The sequence below is a fragment of the Dromiciops gliroides genome, chromosome 4, assembly GCF_019393635.1.
Source record: "Dromiciops gliroides isolate mDroGli1 chromosome 4, mDroGli1.pri, whole genome shotgun sequence".
Lineage (NCBI taxonomy): Eukaryota > Metazoa > Chordata > Mammalia > Microbiotheria > Microbiotheriidae > Dromiciops > Dromiciops gliroides.
In genome coordinates, this window is record NC_057864.1 from 389,810,476 (window position 1) to 389,828,388 (window position 17,913).

The 17,913-nt window shown below is 40.5% G+C and overlaps 1 protein-coding gene across 2 annotated transcripts in view; it reads left to right on the forward strand.

Annotated features, from left to right (window-relative positions):
- The first annotated feature begins 5,736 nt into the window (after positions 1-5,736).
- PCMT1 (protein-L-isoaspartate (D-aspartate) O-methyltransferase) overlaps positions 5,737-17,913 on the forward strand; it is a 44,863-nt gene continuing 32,686 nt past the window's right edge. For both annotated transcript variants that reach the window (XM_044004471.1, XM_044004470.1), the window contains exon 1: positions 5,737-5,992. In XM_044004471.1, the coding sequence (XP_043860406.1) occupies positions 5,752-5,992 (241 nt within the window). In that variant the 5' untranslated portion in view covers positions 5,737-5,751. The remainder of the gene's footprint in view (positions 5,993-17,913) is intronic.

Below are 17,913 nucleotides of genomic sequence, written 5' to 3' on the forward strand. Positions count from 1 at the left end.
TACAATTGACTGAGATGTTTAGAGAAGAGATGTTCATCTTGTATATTGTTTGATTCTGAAAAGGACCCCAGGTTAAGAACTCCTGGCCTAAAGGATGGCCTCCAATGTGTTGAATAAAGGAGAGTTATGTAGAGACATACATAAGTAACATGGGATAAGAAGAAACAGATAAATTGCAATACATTTCAGTGGTGTTTGAGGCTAATCTTGAAGGAAACCAGAGATTCTAAGCAGCAGAGATGAGAAGGAAAAGCATTTCTGGTTTGGGGGACAGTCATGGCAAAGGCATTGAGATAAGAGATAAGAGATGAAGAAGCAGGAGCAAGTAAGCCAATTGGCTAAATCATAAGATGCATTAAGGGGAATAATGTATAAAAAGACTAGAAAGAAAAAGACCAGGTGGTGAAACAACTTTAAATTCCAGATATATTTGGAGTTTATATTTGGTCCTAGAGCTCATAAGGAACTACTGAAGTTTATTGGGGGGGGGGAGGGTGATATAGTCAGACCTGAGTTTTTAGGACAAAATCACTTTTGGTGGCTGTGTGCAGGGTGGATTAGAGAGGGTAAATACTTGAAGCAGATTTTGAAATAGGAAGCTATTGCAATAGTCCAGGTAAGGGATGATGAAAACCTGAATAAAAGTGGTAACTGCATGATCATTGGAAGGAAGAGGATATATATGAAAAAAAGTTGTGATAGAAAGTAGATTTGACAACTAATTGTAAACATAGGGTCAGTGAAAGTAAAGATGATACCCAAGTTAAGAACTTGGGTGACTGGCTGATGTCCTTTATAGTCGGATACTGATTCTACCCCTATTCCCATACCCCTCCAGAGGTAACTAAAGCTCTACTTAATTCTTGGGCCTACTTTACCCTTTTCCATTAGTTATTGGTTGGGGACATATAAAGCTCACACTGGTTGGATGAGTAGGGAGTTACTAGCTGCCATCCTTCCAGTTAAGATGGGCTTTACTATTAGTTCTACCACTGTCATCTCCACATCCCTAGGCATTGCCAGTCTGACCTGACGATTTGCCATATGGGTTTCTGGGCTTTGCCATTTGTCCTGTTGCTATACCTTAAAGACCTTGGTAACTTTCCAATGGCCCTGCAACTGAAAACTCCTTTACCTTCCCTCTTTAGACCTCGAAATCCTTAAGTGCAGGGACTACATTACTTTTCTGTTTGAATCTCCAGCATTTAGCACAGTGCTTGGTAAATAATAAGTGCTTAACAAAAAATACTTTTCCATTCGATATATAAAAAGACCTAGAAAAAGGCCCCTAGTACATTGGGTATTTCCTCTATGGATATACTGGTACGTTGGTCATTTGCCTTATTCATGTAAAGTCAAAGACAACAACATTACAAATGGTTGACTTTGGCCCTGCTCTCTCACAGTCAGGCCTGTTACATTTTATACTCCCTCACACACCCCCCTCCACCCCAGTCCTCTACCCTACCCCTTCTCTAGTACCCTGAAAGAGTTGGAGGGTGTCTCTCTTCTCTGTCATTGCTTCAAACCCCCACTAATTGTGTTCTCATTTTTAGGGGCCCAGTGACTATCACCCCAGTTCCATTTAATCACAACATCAAAATTAGCTTTTAGAAAGAGATATTTACTTCAAAGATATAGCTAGAATAGACATGCAAACATTTCTTCCAACACTTTAGGGCCATAATCCACTCCTCCTACCTCACCTTTGATTCTGGGAAATGTGTTGGGGAATTAGGGTCACAGGTTACTTCAGTTCCTACATAGCATTAATCCTAGTAAATTTAAGTTCCCAAATCCAGCTGATCCCCAGACCCTTCCTCTTTAGAGCTTAACTGCTAAGCTGGAAACAACATCCTAGCTTGGATTTCTGGACTACAGGACCCCATGGTTCATACTCTTGAGTCTAAAGACTCTACTCCCTGTACCTAGAACAGAAGAAGGAAGAAGAGAAAGGCCCAAACTCCAGGTCTGTTTCTTGGGGCTTCATAGCCTAAAGTGGAAAGCAGTCCTTAGGGCCCCTTTGTCTTTACCTCCTTTTAAAGAAACCAACAGTTCCAACTATGTGTCAATGGAAAACAAAGTGAAACAATTCCTTTCGAACCACAGCATAGGGGAATGAATGTAAAATGTCTACATGTGCTCCAGTGTTCTAGTATCCAGAAGTAGGCACCCTAGCATCTTCCATGTGTATAACGACATCTTAAGTGGTCTAGGAATGCTTGAAAACCCTATTACCACCCCCCCCCCAACAGAATGAAAAGGTGTGAATCAGTTGGGATCTGCACAGTTGCTGAAAGTACCCACATTGATGAGATCATGGATCCATTAGATTATTGAAATATTAAGATATACCGAAAATTGATTCTTTAGCACACTTAAAATTATATAACCTCCAGCATGGGTTTTCTCTGTATATATTTAGTATGGTCAATTTCTCAACTTTATTTCTTTGAGTGTCAGTTCTTTTTTCATATTATATATCAAGTGCTGAGGTTTAGAAAAGTCAAATATGTAATTTCCATTCTAAGCTATGATAAAAATAGATTATTAGCAAGCAGAACTACTATTCCTACTCCTACTACCACTAACACTGCTACTCCTACTGCTGCTGCTATTCCTACTCCTATTACATCTACTACTAAGGTGTCCCTGAGAGGTAGCATGGCATGGACTGATAGAAAACCAGAAGACTTGGGTTCAAGTTCAGATACCTATTATATGTGTTGGGCTAGACAAGTCATTTAACCTTAGTGCTTCAAGAAACTTCCCAATCCTATATAAGTTGTAGAACAGAAGCCTATTTGCATTGAGAGAGGGAATTTTCACTCTGGGAGTTCCCTATACCAAGGACATTAGAGCCTTGATTAAAAAGAAAATTGTGTGCTCTAGAAGACATTTGAAAATTTTTCCTTACAGGGCAGCTTTGGTGGGGCAGTGGATAAAGCACTGGCCATGGATTCAGGAGGACCTGAGTTCAAATCCAGCCTCAGACACTTGACACATACTAGCTGTGTGACCCTGGGCAAGTCACTTAACCCTCATTGTCCTGCAAAAAAAGAAAAGAAAATTTCTCCTTATGTTACTTTGCACAGGTTGCTTTGAGTCTTTAGTGTCTCACACATGATGAGATTACAAAATATCACAAAATTGCATCATGGTGAGCCAAATTTTTTAGCACATGAATTTTTAAACAAAGGAATATTTTTAAAGTGTCATTCCTGACAACTTTGTTTTCCAGCCTATTTAACTGCCTACCTTTTGTCTCAGCTCCATTGAGCTATGATTAACATTATCATTTCCCAACCACCCCAATGGTCTCTTCTCACTCTGAGCATTTATGGTCCATATTCTTCCTTTGGCATGTATCATATATTGCTTTTATCATTAGTCATCTTCTGGTAATGTATGTTTTATATCACCAACTAGATTATAAACTACTTGAGAACAGGTTTTCACAGTGTCTAGCAGAACACTATTCCAAAAAAAGGAAATTTTTTCAATCTATGATGATGCTAGCAGCTATTTTTCAGCAACAGTTTACTAAAATAGTGTGTGCTAATCTAATCCATCTAGGTCAACTTCGAAAAGGGTTATCAGGTTCTCGAGAAAAGCCTGGAGAGCCTCTCCAGCTCCCCCCTCCCCCCTTCAAGGTGAAAGAACATCTGGTAGATGCAGATAGGTGTAGTAGAATCCTATTGAATTTACTGATTTCTGCAGCTTTATTCAGTCAACAAATATTCATGGAATGATTACAACTGAAAAGCTCTAAGTGAGGCAAATTATTCCTGTCATTATAACTTATCCTGCAGTATAGTGCATTTATTTTGTATCTTCATCATGTATATATATTTTTTCTTTTGTGGTCACAGAATCCCCAAGATAAGTTTGCAAGCAGGTATTGTTTCCCCTGTATTGCAGATTGGGAAATGGATTTCCAGTCACGTTTCTGTGACTGTGAAAGTGAGCCAGAAAACTTGGGGCTGGTGCAGCGGCAGCACAGTGACTTGCCAAATGCTTACTTGCAGCTATACTTCATTCAAAATCGTTCATTGATGGAGTTCTGAAAGACCACCCTGTGGCAACCAACTTCAAAGCTGGTTAATAAGAGCTTTTGGATGTTGATAGGATGGTTAGGGCAGGCTTCCATGCCTGCTCTGAGGTCCTGTACAATAAAGCTGATCACAACAGAGCGAGAGCCTAGACCAATTGTGTAATTTGCGACTCTTAATTTGCTGAAACTGCATGCTTGTCAGGGAGAGAGTAACACACTCATCACAAGATAATGCGGAGTGTTTATCCTTTTGAGGATAGTTGATTCATTTTTATTGGCAAACAGTAGCATCTGAGCAAGCTAGCATAATTACCCCATTATCTGCTTTCAACTCTCCCTCCTTCTCCAACCCCCTTAAACCTTGCTTCCCTTGAAGCATATTTAGGATTTAGGGTAGAGTGAACTGAAGGATTAGTCAACTATACAAAATCAAAGGGCAAAAGGTAGTCATTTTATTATAGAGGTATAGAGGAAAAAATGGGGTCGGAGAACCTAGGTTCAAATTCCTAATTCTTTTATTTACTAGGTGGTATGTGACCACTTGGCCAAGTCAGTATCATAGATCTAGAGCTAGAAGAGTCCTCTGAAACCATCTAGTTCAACTTCATTTTTACAGATGGAGAAACCCAGGCCCAAGGTGGTTACATGACTTGCCCAGTCACACAATAAGCAAGGGTGGGACTAGATGATCTTTTGAAGGTCCGTTCCAGCTCTAATTCCATGGATAAAATTTAGCTTAATTTTGAAGAAACAGCTACCAACTAACTACAAAAAAAAATCGGCAAGCATTTGTTCTTTGTCCCCTTCCAAGTCCTTGCTTTGTTTTCTACATAGTTGCCGTTAATGCGTGATTTCATATAACCCTCGCCACATTTTCTGCCATATTCATCATTACATAAAAGGGAGTTTGGGAGAGGACAAACGTCAGGTGGCTTTGAGAGCAGGTAGAGCAAGGATGTACCCCACCTCTTCTCATGCAGGCGGTGTTGGGGTGCTCGTAACAAAGGCGAGGAGTGTGTACTGCATACAAAGGCGCCCTGTGCCGCCTTCTCTCTAAACTATCGTTTTAACTAAAGGGCCAGGACACTTTAAACTTAAAAAAAAAAAAAAAAGGCAAGTGGTGGGCTACGTGGCTTAAGGGAGACCTTCAGGGATGCTTTCCCCGGTCTGTCTCAGGTTTGACACCTAGCCATTTGGAAGCTAGACCGGAATGCAGCAACACCACCACTCACTCTCCCTGGCCTTCGGCAAGATCGCGGGCAGCGAGGGCGCCCTCACCCCCTCCCGGCACGAGCGCCTCCGAAGAGCCCTTGGAACCCCAGGGGAGCCCCCGACTAAAGGAATAGTTGGCTGCGCAAGAGGACGAGCGCGGCCCCGGAGACGCGCAAGTGGCTGCCCACGACCTCGCTCTCGGAGGCCGGCGGCTCGCTTCGATCGTCCTTAAAATCCCCAGGAAGCGGAACAGAGATGTCCCTTTCCTGTCCAGGCTTGGGCCTCCGGACGGACAGCGGAGGGAGAGAGCTCAGAGCAAAAGGGTGGGATGCCACTGGGGTGAGGGTGAGGGCGGCAGTGGGGAGGCTAGCGTAGGGGCCGCTGACTCAGCCCGGCTTTTTTTTTTTCCCTTTTGCAGCCGCCGCCGCCTCCGGCCCCACCCGAGCGGCCCGGCCCCGTCACAGAGCGCATGCGCACAGTGGGGGATGTCGGGAGCGCGCAGCGGCCCCGGGGGCAGTAGCAGTAGCAGCGGCGGCGGCGGCGGCAGCGCCGGGGACGCGGACGTTGACGGGGCGGTGTCGGTGTGGGAGGTGGTCGAGTTCCTCGCGAAGCTGCTGGGCACCGCCGCCGCGCTGAAGCTGGTTCTCTACGTGTTCCAGGCGTGCCTCGCGATGGCCTGGAAGTCCGGCGGGGCCAATCACTCGGAGCTCATCCAAAATCTCCGCAGTGAGTGCCGCCGCCGCAGCCGCTTTTCCCCGCCGGGGGCCGGGAACTCGGGGAGGGGGCAGCCGGGGAAGGGACGTGTCGCCCCTCGCCGGTCCCGGGGGCAGCAGCCGCCCTTCCCCGGCGGCGTGGTCTGGAAAGGAGGCGGCGGCAGCCGCGGCGGGTAGGACAGTTGGTGGCGCCCTCCGAGCCGGGCCACACGCACTTGTAATTCCCTCCCGGGAGACCTGTCACCTGGGGGCGATTGGCGGGCGACAGGGACGGGCCCGAGGCGGGCCGGGGGCGGCCGGCGAAGCGTGGGCCAGACCCCACTCCCTCTGGCCTCGGCCCGGGTGGGGCGCGAAGGTGCGAGCACAGGTGGTGGGGCTGTCATTCAGGGCCGGCGTTCGGCGTTCTCCTCGATTCTGGCTGCAGAGGGGCGTGCCTGGGTGCAGGGACACGCGGAGTCGGGAGAGAGGGGAGGGGAGCTGGAAGGGAGGGCGCCTTGGGGCCCGGGACCTCCTGGGCGGTGCATTTTTTCCCAAGGCTTTACCACCCCCGCCCCACCTTGTTCTCGACCTCCCCCGGCGGCTGGGAGATGCTTCTGCTTTAGGAGCTGGGAGAGGCAGCCAGATCGCGGGAGGTGGGAGTGGGCTGCGATGGAGGGAGCGGCGAGAAGATGCTCGGGCTTGTGCCCCTACCCGAGAGCTCCCGGGAGGGGATGGGGGGCGGGAGGAAAGGTTCGATTTGGGGAAATGCTGCCCCAGCCTCACAGCGGTGAGTCTTGCTAGTGTTCCACCTCAGTGCTTGTTCATGGAAAGGCCCAGAGATGAAAAGCTTGCAAGGATCCGGAGACAATTCCAGACCACCTGGGTGGTGCATTTTTGTGCCTTCCCCTTTCCCCTCCTTGAGTTTTCTACCACGATTAGTGGTTCCTTAAACAAACAAACAAACACATGAAAACGCCCTACAATCTTTCTTCAAGGCCAGAAGGACTGTTTTTGTAACCCAGGTCAGTTCAGTGATCTGATACCACTTGCCTGTCAGAGCTCAGTATACATTTGGCAGTTAATTATCTTCTGTCTTATACAGTGGCTTTGAACTTTTTTCTTATTTTTCCGTTGGCTCTGTAATTTGATTGTGAACTCCGTGGGGTAAGGGGATGGCTTTATATTCTTTATTCATTACCTCAATAAAAGTACCTTGAACACATATTATGATGCTCAATAAAAGTTTGCTGATTGAAATATCAAGAACACTTTTTTTTTTTACGGCTTTTAAAGTCTGGCACTTGGCCCACTAGAAACAGGGAAAGCTCTGGATCATAGTCAGAAGACCCCGGTTAAAGTTTGGATTTCACTGCTTAGTTGCCAGTGTGACTTTGGTGCAAGTCGCATTTCCTTTAACCTTAGACGAAGTTTATCTGTAAATGAAGATAATGGGATTAATAATAATTTTTATACCTAAATCAAGCCATTTTGAGGAAAGCACATTGCAAAATGGACAGCATTTTAGATGCATAAACTATTATAATAATCTTGTGATGTAGTAATACCAAATGAGTTTAAAATATTTGAAACTATTTTGCAGAGTAAAGTTCTCTGTCAGGGTAAACTATTAATAGTAATAAAAATTAATGCAAATATATTTTTAAATTCTTACAAAGTATTTCATTTGAAAGTGTATAGGTTTAGTTGCTACTTTCCCTGTAAATGTTTCTTCATTATGTGCTTAGATTTCTAGTGGTTTGTGCCTTTTTTCTGATAACTACTAAGAATAATCTAAATGCTTGCTCATGAAGGAGAATGTATTTTTTAATTGCTGTAAAAGAATTGTAATTAAGTAATTGTCTTCTACTGGTATGTTATCTCTGTAGATACTTGGCTGTGGCAGAAATTTGTAATCAATCAGGCTAGTCAGTCCCTTCTTTTAGGCCAATTTTAGGGTTAGCCAAGAGTAGATCTTCTTTTCAGTTGTTTTGTAATTACCTCCATGTATCTCCTAATAAGGTTCTTAGCTGAAATTTTAAAAGATGGTTTTCTATTTAGTGGCTAGGTAATATTTAACAGAGGGAATGTTGGCCTAATGTTTATTATTCTTCATTTTTAAATAAGTGATGTACTTCTTTAGGAGGAAATTAGAGTAGATAAGTTGTTTTATCATCTGTTGTAACACTTGTGCAACTTTAAGTTTCAACCTCATACTGATGTAATAGTTTAACTCCTAAAAGTGCTATTTTTGAGAGGTTGATAACAGGATTATACAGGTTAGGGGATGAAAAAAGACCTCCAAGTTAGAAAAAAATGAAAGTAGAACTTTTAATGATTTTTTTAAAAAAATTAGGCTTTGTGGGGCAGGTAGGTGGTGCAGTTGATAGAGCACTGGCCCTGGATTCAGGAGGACCTGAGTTCAAATTTGGCCTTAGACACTTAACACTTACTAGCTGTGTGACCCTGGGCAAGTCACTTAACCCCAATTACCTCAACACCCCCCCCAAAAAAAATTAGGCTTTGTTATGAATTCCATTATAAACTTGTATTGAAAAATATCTTAATCTTTTTTGCTTTGCAGTATAAACATAAAATGTAATATTTGTGTGCGTGTTCATAATTGGCATAGCCATATCTTTTTTGTTCATTTTAGTATTTGGGATATATATATATATAACCAGATGAAGACCATTGGCTATTATAGGGGGTCTAGCAGTTGGAAAACACTGTAAATAGAATGGTAGTTGTTAGCATCCCTTTGTCTAACTGCATTATAGAGTAGGTTAATTAACATCAGCAAGCATTTATTAAGTACCAACTATATGCAAGGAATTTTACTTGTCAGAGTATTCCAACTTTAGTTTCTAGGTAATCATGCCAGTGACTGTTAAACCAACTTGACATGTTTTAAAATTAGTTTCTTGGGAAAAGACTGCATAGAAATGAAGACCACAGTAATATGTGTAGACAGTGTGTTTATTGAGTATGTTTAATTTCAAACAATTGGAACTTAAATCAGACCATGTAGAACAAATACACAAATGAAGGTTAATCTTATACTCTTATATTTTAATGGTAAATTTGGGATACTGTTTAGTAACTTAAGCTGTTAGATGTAATGGAATAAACAGTGGACTAAGAACCAGAAAATTCTAGTTGCTATCACTGACTCTTCCATTTAACTAGTCGTGAGATACCATTAAAATTCTTAGAGCCTCATTTTTCTTATCTATAAAATGAGAGAGATTTAAACCAGAGGATAGCTAAGATTTTTTTCTAGTTCTGAAAAGCCTGGGATTTGTTAATATTGCAGCCTTTTAAAGTATGGCCTTACAAAGCAAGAGATTTAAGGAAAATCAATTATTAGCTATTGAAATATTGAATTAGGCCAAATGCTAATATTTAAAACAATAATGTCCAAATTACTATTACCTTGTCTAGATAGCAGTTGACAGCACTATTTTTTAGCTGCTAGACCAGTTAGTCAGTGAACATTTATTAAATGCTTACTGTGTGCCAGATACTCTGCTAAGCTCTGGGGTTACAAAAAAGAGGCAAAAGACTAAAGCCAGTAGGCAGAGTGGAAGAGGAGGAGCATTTTAAGCAGTGTCAACTATATCAAATGGTATTTGGTGGAGAAGGTGTAAGACGACCAGAAAGGGCTAGGCTATGAAGGGATTTTGAAGGTCAAATAGGATTTTTTTTTGTATTTGATCCAGGAGGCAATGGGGAACCACTAGAGTTTATTAGTAGGAGGGTGATATGGTTGGACCTGTGCTTTAGGGAAATTACTTTGGAGGCTGAGTGGAAATTAGATTGCAATGGGGAGAGACTTGAGGCAGGCAAAACCACCAACAGGCTATTTAAATCGTTCAAATGTGAGATGATAAGGGTGGTACCAGGGTGGTAGCAGAAGAGATGAGAGATGTTGAAAAAATGATATCAACAGGCCTTGGCAAAAGATGGGAAGGAACTCTGGTGGGTGAGAGTGAGGAGTTGAGGATGATACCTAGGTTGTGAGCCTAGTAGTCAATGGAAAGTAGTATTTAGTGTCAACATTCCATTACTTTTATGTGCTCAAGTGCCAAATAGCTAATGAGATACTTAGCTTTTAATTGAATAGATTGAGGTCTCATATAGAATCCAGAATAATGCCTTCCCATTTTATTTAATTTCTAGTGAAATTTCTAGTAAACTCTAGTGAAATGGGCATTCTGCCTGTTAATCAGGCTTATAGTGCTTTAATATTTAATTTAGATAAATTTTGGCAATTTAATATTTCTAGTTATGAAATTGTGTTTAGTTTTTAGGCTGCTTTAATTTTTTTTTTTTTGGTGAGGCAATTGGGGTTAAGTGACTTGTCCAGGGTCAGACAGCTAGTAAGTGTCAAGTGTCTGAGGCTGGATTTGAACTCAGATCCTCCTGACTCCAGGCCCGGTGCTCTATCCATTGCGACACCTAGCTGCCCCTTTTAGGCTCCTTTAATTAAAATGATAAGGTCTACCCTCTCCATTGTCCTATGCCTTAGTTATACTGTGTTTAGAGTGCTAGATTTATTTGAGGTGAATGAGTGCTGATGTTGGAGTTAAGAAACCTAGGTTTAACTTCCACCTCTTGTTGGGTGACAGTGGACAAGTCACTTAACCTCTCTTTCTGTTTCCTCATGTGTAAAACGAGGATAGTATCTATAGAATTTAATTTCATAGTCATGTTATGAAGGTCAAGATATTGTACGTAAAATCTTTTGCAAACTTTAAAGTATTATAAATGTCAGTAGGTGTCTTATGCAACACATTTATCCTTCTGGACCAGAGTCTCTTTTGCTGTATCATCATCCTTGTTTCAACATGACCCACCCTGCTTTCCCCTTCCCTCCATTGCTCTTTTTCCACTAGTCTTTCAGATGATTTTGGTCACATTAGTTCCCATGAGTTCAGCTATCACCTTCAAGCGGATACCTCCCTCTATATCCAGATTCGGTCTTTCTCCTGAAATTCAGTCCTATAGCTTTTTTAGACTCTTCAACTGCATGTCCCTTAGGTATCTCAAACTCAACATATCCAAAAAATTAATTATTCCCCTCCAAATCTTAGCAGCCTTGTATCTGTTGAGGGCACTTTCATCCTTGTTATTCAAGTTAACAACTTTTGGAGCCATCTTCAATTCACCTTCATCCTCATATTAAATAAATTGTCAAGTTTTGTTGATTTTTACCTTCATTGTATTTTATATCTGTCTACTCATATAGCCATCACCTTAATTCAGCCCTTATCCCCTCTTGTCTGGACTACTCAGTAATTGGTCTAGTCTCTTTTCTTCTTCAGCCTATCCCCTTCATGCTGCTGCCAAATTGATATTCATAAAACACACCTTTGCTCAGGCTGCTCCATGGGCTTTCTCTTGCCCCCAGGACAGGACTCTTTAATCTGGGATCCATGGTGAGATTTCAGGGGGTCTGTGAAGTTGGATGGGAAAAAAATGACACTATTATGTTCATTAATCTCTAATTGAAATTGAGCATTCCCTTTAATCATTTACAAGCTGAATTCTGAGAAAGGGGTCCATTGACAGATTGCCAAAGGAAAAGAGTCCATGAGTCAAAAAAAAACCTCTGCTCAGGAATGAAATAGAAACTTCACTGTTTGGCTTTTATTCATTTCACATATTCAGTTACACCAGCTTGATATATTTTAAAATAAAAATTGTTGGGAAAATCTACATCGAGATATAGAACCATAACTATAAGAAAATAGTTTGCTCATCAGGCATTAATTTCAAACAATTTGAACTTGCTTAATTCAGACCATGTACAAGTTAGCCCATATGTGCAGAACAGAGTGCTTACTTGCTGTTTCCTGTATACAGCATTCCATCTCCCCTTAATTTGCTCCATTTCTGGAATGTGTTTCCTTCTCTTGACCACCCTATAGAAAATTTAACTTTCTTTTAAGCCCAGCATAAGTGTCATCTCCTTCTGGAAGTCTACCCTAATTCTTCCTCTCCTTCTTACTTCACCAGGCATTAACACCTTCCACCATCCTAGAAGCTAATCTGTATAATATTTTTCTTTGTATTGTCCCCACCACCCTCATAGAATGTAGGCTTCTTGAGAGCACTCTTTGTTTTATTTTTTTTTTATTTGTTTTCTCGAGTGCCAAGCATAGGGTCTGGCAATAAAATGCCCATAATGTCTGTGTTGAATGCCAGGACAAGGTAATTCAAGGGCCCAGAGGGGCCAGAAAATGTCTACTTGGCACTCTTAAGACTGGGAGCTAGGTGAGACTCTTAGTCCCCAGGCAGGAAGAGGGCTAACTGGACTTCTGTGGAGCAAGGAAGGCAACTGTGCAGAGGAAGCTGACCAGAGTCGAGCAATCAACAAGCATTTATTAAGCATCTGCTATGTATTAGACACTAGCCAGAGGCCAGCAATCCTGAGAAATCGACATTTCCAACCCTAGCAAATACATTGGGATCTTGTTCTTGAGTTCAGGATTTGAGCTACAGCCTGTCAGAGGAAGGAGAGCTACTTGGAAGAGAAAGTGTGCATCCCTCACCGGGGTGAGGAAAGCTCCGTTTCAGCCTTTAACAAGTCTGGATTTCTCATTTACCTTAGCCATCTTGCCTGGTGCCTTGCCAGCTGTACACCCCTCCCTCCCATGTAACATTCCATCTATTTCTTATTTCCATGCCTTTTCTGTGTATCTCTCCCTGCTTCTTACCATAACCCTCCAATACCTGGAAATAATTCCTTCCTTATCTCCACTTTCTAGATACCTTTTCTTTCTTCAGAGCTCAGCTCACATGCTACTTGAGGGTAGAGGCTGTTTTGTTTTAGTGTGTGTCCCTAGCACAGTGCTTTGTACATGGATGCTTAATAAATGCTCGTTGAATTATAGGATGTAATAGTAGACTTTTAAAAAGTGAAAAAGCCCCTAATGTTTCCTCAGTGCATATAAGGCAACCTCCTGATTGCCTAATGCCTTTTAGAGGGTTTTGGCCAAAATGGCTAAACTGAAAAGGTTTGGGCTACATAGAGGGATAAATTGGCTTTACAGGAGATCCCATTTAACTGTCCAAATAGCCTTGATTTTTATTTTACTCGGGTAACTCATGGGATTTGTTCTTCCTCCTGCCTATTTTATGCTTCCTGGGAGTACGTTAATCTCTCAGGAAGAAGATGAATTTATTTTTTCACACTACATGAAATTGGGATTTTATTCTGGAGTCCAAGAAGTAGCCAGAAATTTCCTACCCTAACTTTAATGATAATAGTAATAGCTAGCATTTATTTATTTAGTGCCTACTATGTGCCAGGCACTATGCTTAATCACTTTACAAATATCATCTCATTTGATCCTTACAACAACCCTGACAGTTGTTAAAGTGATTTGCCCCCAAGGTCCTGCATCTAGTAAGTGACTGAACTCTGATCTTTCTGACTCTAGGCCTAGTACTCTCTTCACTATGTCACTTCGCTGCCAAGTTTCTGGCAGCGTCATAATAGCTTATATTTGTATAATATTTTAATATTAGCAAAGTGCTTTGTTTATATTCTTATTTGATCTTCACAAGAACACCAAATATGATAGAGTAAATAATTCCTTTATTTTATAGAGCAAATTTAGGCTCAAGGGATTAATGATTTTCTTGAGGCTAGCACATTACCTACCATACTCCTCTGCACTCTGAATGGTGCTCATTTGATTTTTGCCCCTTAATTTCCTTAAAATGAAAAAATTTTATTTGAAAATGTTATGCACTTGAGCAACAGAACATTTAAATAACAAAAGTATTTATTGAGTAATGATGTAAAATAAAATACTTGCATTATGTTGGCCTGTAAAAAAGATCACTTGCTTGGAATTATGAGGTAGTATTTATTATGTGACAGGAATAAGTAAGTAAGAAATAAATAACTTAGTATCACCCACTCATAGCCTTTTAAAAAAAATTTAATTTATAGAGTGAGTAAAAGGGAGTGATTTGGTATTTTATCTGGTTAGATCTAGTTAGGTGATTCAACATTTATTGAATGACTGCAGTAACAGACATATATGATTCCATGTCAATTTGGAAAGGTCTCTTGTAGTGCTTTAGGGAGCTCTCCTTGGTCCTGTGCTCTTTAATATATTTTGTTATCAATGACTTGGGTAATGGTATCATAGATGGCATATTTGTCAAATTTGCATAATGCAAAGTTGGGAATGTTAGCTAATACACTGTATAACAGTGTAAGGATTCAAACATATGACAGTGTAGAATAATAGGCTAAACCTAGTAGGATGAGACCATTAATGATTACTTCAGCCATTCAGATTGTTCTGAAAACAACCTAACCATCTATGATCTGGCCCACATACTTTATTCTGTTTAGTTCCATTTTAGTGTAGGGATGGGTATAAACTCTTATACTTCTGAAGTTTTTGTTTTATTTTTTAATCCCAAGAACAATGTGGCAGAGCTAGAAAAGCACTTCATCTTAAAAGGCCTGGTGATTGGAGTGTGCTTGCAAGCTCAGTATATCCGTGATATTTCAGCCAAAAGTACAGATTTCACTTTATACTGCACTAAGGATAGTATCCAGGACCAAGGAAGTGATAGTAGTCCTGTTTACTTCCCTGGTCGGATTACATCTGGAATACCGTGTTCGGTTCTAGGCACCATAGTTTTGGGAGGGACATTGATGTAGAGGGTGTCTGGAGTGCCGGTGATCAGGATGGTGAAGAGGCTTGAGATAATACCATATGAAGATTGATTGAAGGACTTGGGTATATTGAACCTGGAGAAGAGAAGACTAGGGACACAGGGTATGAATCTACCTTTCAGGTAATTGAAAACAATTCATGTGGAAGAGGGATTAGATTTGTTCTTCTTTGCTCTAGAGCAAAGGTTCCTTTGTCCTTGGCTTTGAATAAACCTTTCTACATCTCCTATTTTGTATGAAAGGAAATAAAGTTTACCATTCATCTGCACATAAAATAAAAGATTTTTATTTAGTATATACCATTTCATTAACAGTATTACTTTGGGAATATTTCGATAGGGTAATATAATTGTTTACCAGATATTTCCCATACTCTTGACAAACTTCTTGTACCCTGTTGTGGTACGAGTACTCTAAGTTGAGAATCCCTTCCCTAAAGGATATTACTAGGCTCTCTAGTAGGTTGAAGTTGCCGAGGGGCAGTTAAATGCAGGCTTATAGGGATGGATGGATAGATATAGGTATACATACACATATACACATATATAATTTGTTATTACACTCTACACCTTAAGATAAATATCCAAACTTTGGTATAGTAAAATAATAGCTACATTTAAAATGGTGCTTTAAAATTTACAAAGCACTTTACATATATGGTTTGTTTGCTGTAAGAAGCAGATATATATACCTGGTGTCTAATCCAACTAATTAATTGATCCTTGTTTTGTTTTATTTTTGAGACTAGCTCTCCCTACAACACCAAGACTGGAAATTCATTCATGATCCTAATCCCACTTCTGATTGGCTTGGGTACTTTGACCTGCTCCTTTTCTGATCTGGGATGATTCAACTGTTGTGAGACAGCCTGGTGGTTTGGGACACACTTCCAATGCCTGACCAGCTTTAACTCCCGGGCTCAGTTACTGTACCAGCCTCAGGCTTCTTAGTAGCAGGGATGTGCTACTTACTGTGCCACCACATCCAACTTGTTCTTTTTTTATACTGTAACAAGTGGGAAATGAGTGAAGGGAATGATTCTAAAGGAGATTGGGGATGTGAGTGGAATGTTCACTTAACTCTTTTCTAAATTTTTTTTTGTTTTCTAATTTAAAAAATTTGCTTGCCTCAAATCTATATTCACTGTACGCTTTAATTTTCTTCAGGTGGAAAAAATACTTTCTTTGTTCTATTATCTATATGTGGCCATCTTCACCAGTACAGAAAACCTAATGTTCCAAAATTCAAGCTAATTTTTTCCTCCTTTATAAATCACTTTTCAACTTCTTCTTTACTACCAGTTTTAAGGCTGTTTGACCTATGTTCACAACCTTTGAGCTCCTTTTCTTCCTAACCTATTTTCTCTGTCATTCTTTCCCAGGCTCTACTCTGTATTATATAAAAGGGCAAGAAAAAATTTTAAAGTTATGATCAAGTCTCAGTGTTCCAGACAATATAAAAGTTACAGAGCAGTTGTGGTTGGGCATTGTCAGATAACAGAAATCACAGGTCTGGACTTTAAAAAAAGAAAAAGAAAAAAAGATCAATTTACTTCCCTGCTCAGAATTTTGAGGGCTTTTATTTTCTCCTTGTTGAATATGGATATAGGAGTGTAGTTGATGGACTCATCTTGGAATCAGAAGCCTAAATTTAAGTCCTGTTCCTGACAAAGCAGCTGTGTTACCACAGGCAAGTCACCTAACCTGCTGCTGCCCCAGAAAACTCCTTGACTCTTAGTTACCAACCCCCACCCCCACCCCCCAAAAAAAGACTCTTAGTTACCCATTTGCATTGATGGAGAGAAACACTAAGAATTCCTCACACTGATGAAACCTAGGTTTTGGTTTTTAAAAATTGAATTAAAATGCTTAAGCATATGATTCAATATCTTGTTTGTGGGTTGCCCCCCCATTATGCAGATCAGTGCTATAAATATCTGTGTTTTTAACGATTGTGTCCTTATCCTGTGATCTTTTTGAGGAGGGGGGCATGGTTGTGAATTGCTCTGCAGAATTGCTATATTCACTTCATAGTTCCATTAGCAGTGCATTATTGTACCTGTTTTCCCCAGTGACCCTCTAGCATTTTTTTCCCTTTTTTGTCAGTTTTTTGTCAGTCTAATAGGTGTGAGATGGAAGCTCAGAGTTATTTTAATTTATATTTCTCCTTGTGATTTGGGATTTTTTTTTTTTAGTGAGGCAATTGGGGTTAAGTGACTTGCCCAGGGTCACACAGCTAGTAAATGTTAAGTGTATGAGGCCGGATTTGAACTCAGGTACTCCTGACTCCAGGGCCATTGCTCTATCCACTGTGCCATCTAGGTGCCCAGGATATTTTTTTTTCATCTGGTTGTTCATTGCTTGGTTTTCATTCGTTTGAGAACTTGCCTATTCATATCCCTTGAACTCTTTATTATGATTCTTGTTCTTAAATATTTCAATCTGTTTCCTAATGCCTTGTTTGGAAAAGCCCTGCTGTTAAAAGGTGTGGTTTTTTTGGTTTTGTTTTGTTTTGTTTTTACTATTTACTCTCTTTCAGTCCTTCCTCCCACCTTTAGAAAGAAGGTGGTGAGAGAGAAGGTAAGTGATCAACACCATCAGCTCTTTCTCTTATTCCATCAAAGTTTCTTACCTTTTTTTCCCCTCTTGATAAATTCTGTGAAGTTGAATTTTGTTTTCATTGTTACTCTTCTCTCCCATACTGCCCCTTCCTCTTAACCATACCAGTTCTCTCCTGTTTCCCTGTAGAGTTTTAAAAAAATTTCCCCCCAATTAACAGCGATCTCTTTTCTCACCTCACCTCTCCCACTTTGAAAAGAAGGAAGAAAAACAAAATCTTGGTCACAAATAACACATAGTTAAGAAAAATCCTGCATTTGCCATGTCCAATTACATGTGTCTTACTCTATTATCCCTTGTCAGGAGTTGGGTAGCATGTTTCTTCACTGGTCTTCAGGAATCATAATTGGTTATTTTGTTCATCAAAGTTTTGTGGTTTGTTGTTTCTACATTGATGTTGTTATTTTATAAATTGTTCTTCTGGTTTGTACTCTTTATATTAGTAGTTCATTCAAGTCTTCCCAGGTTTCCGTTTCTCCCTTTCATCATTCCTTATGGCATGATAGCACTCATTATTTTTATGTATTCTGTTTAGTATTTTTCTACACCAAACTGTGTTTGGATTTCAGAGTTTTTACTCAGTCCTATCAGTCAGTCAATAAACATCTGTTAAGGACCTTCTATTTCCAGATA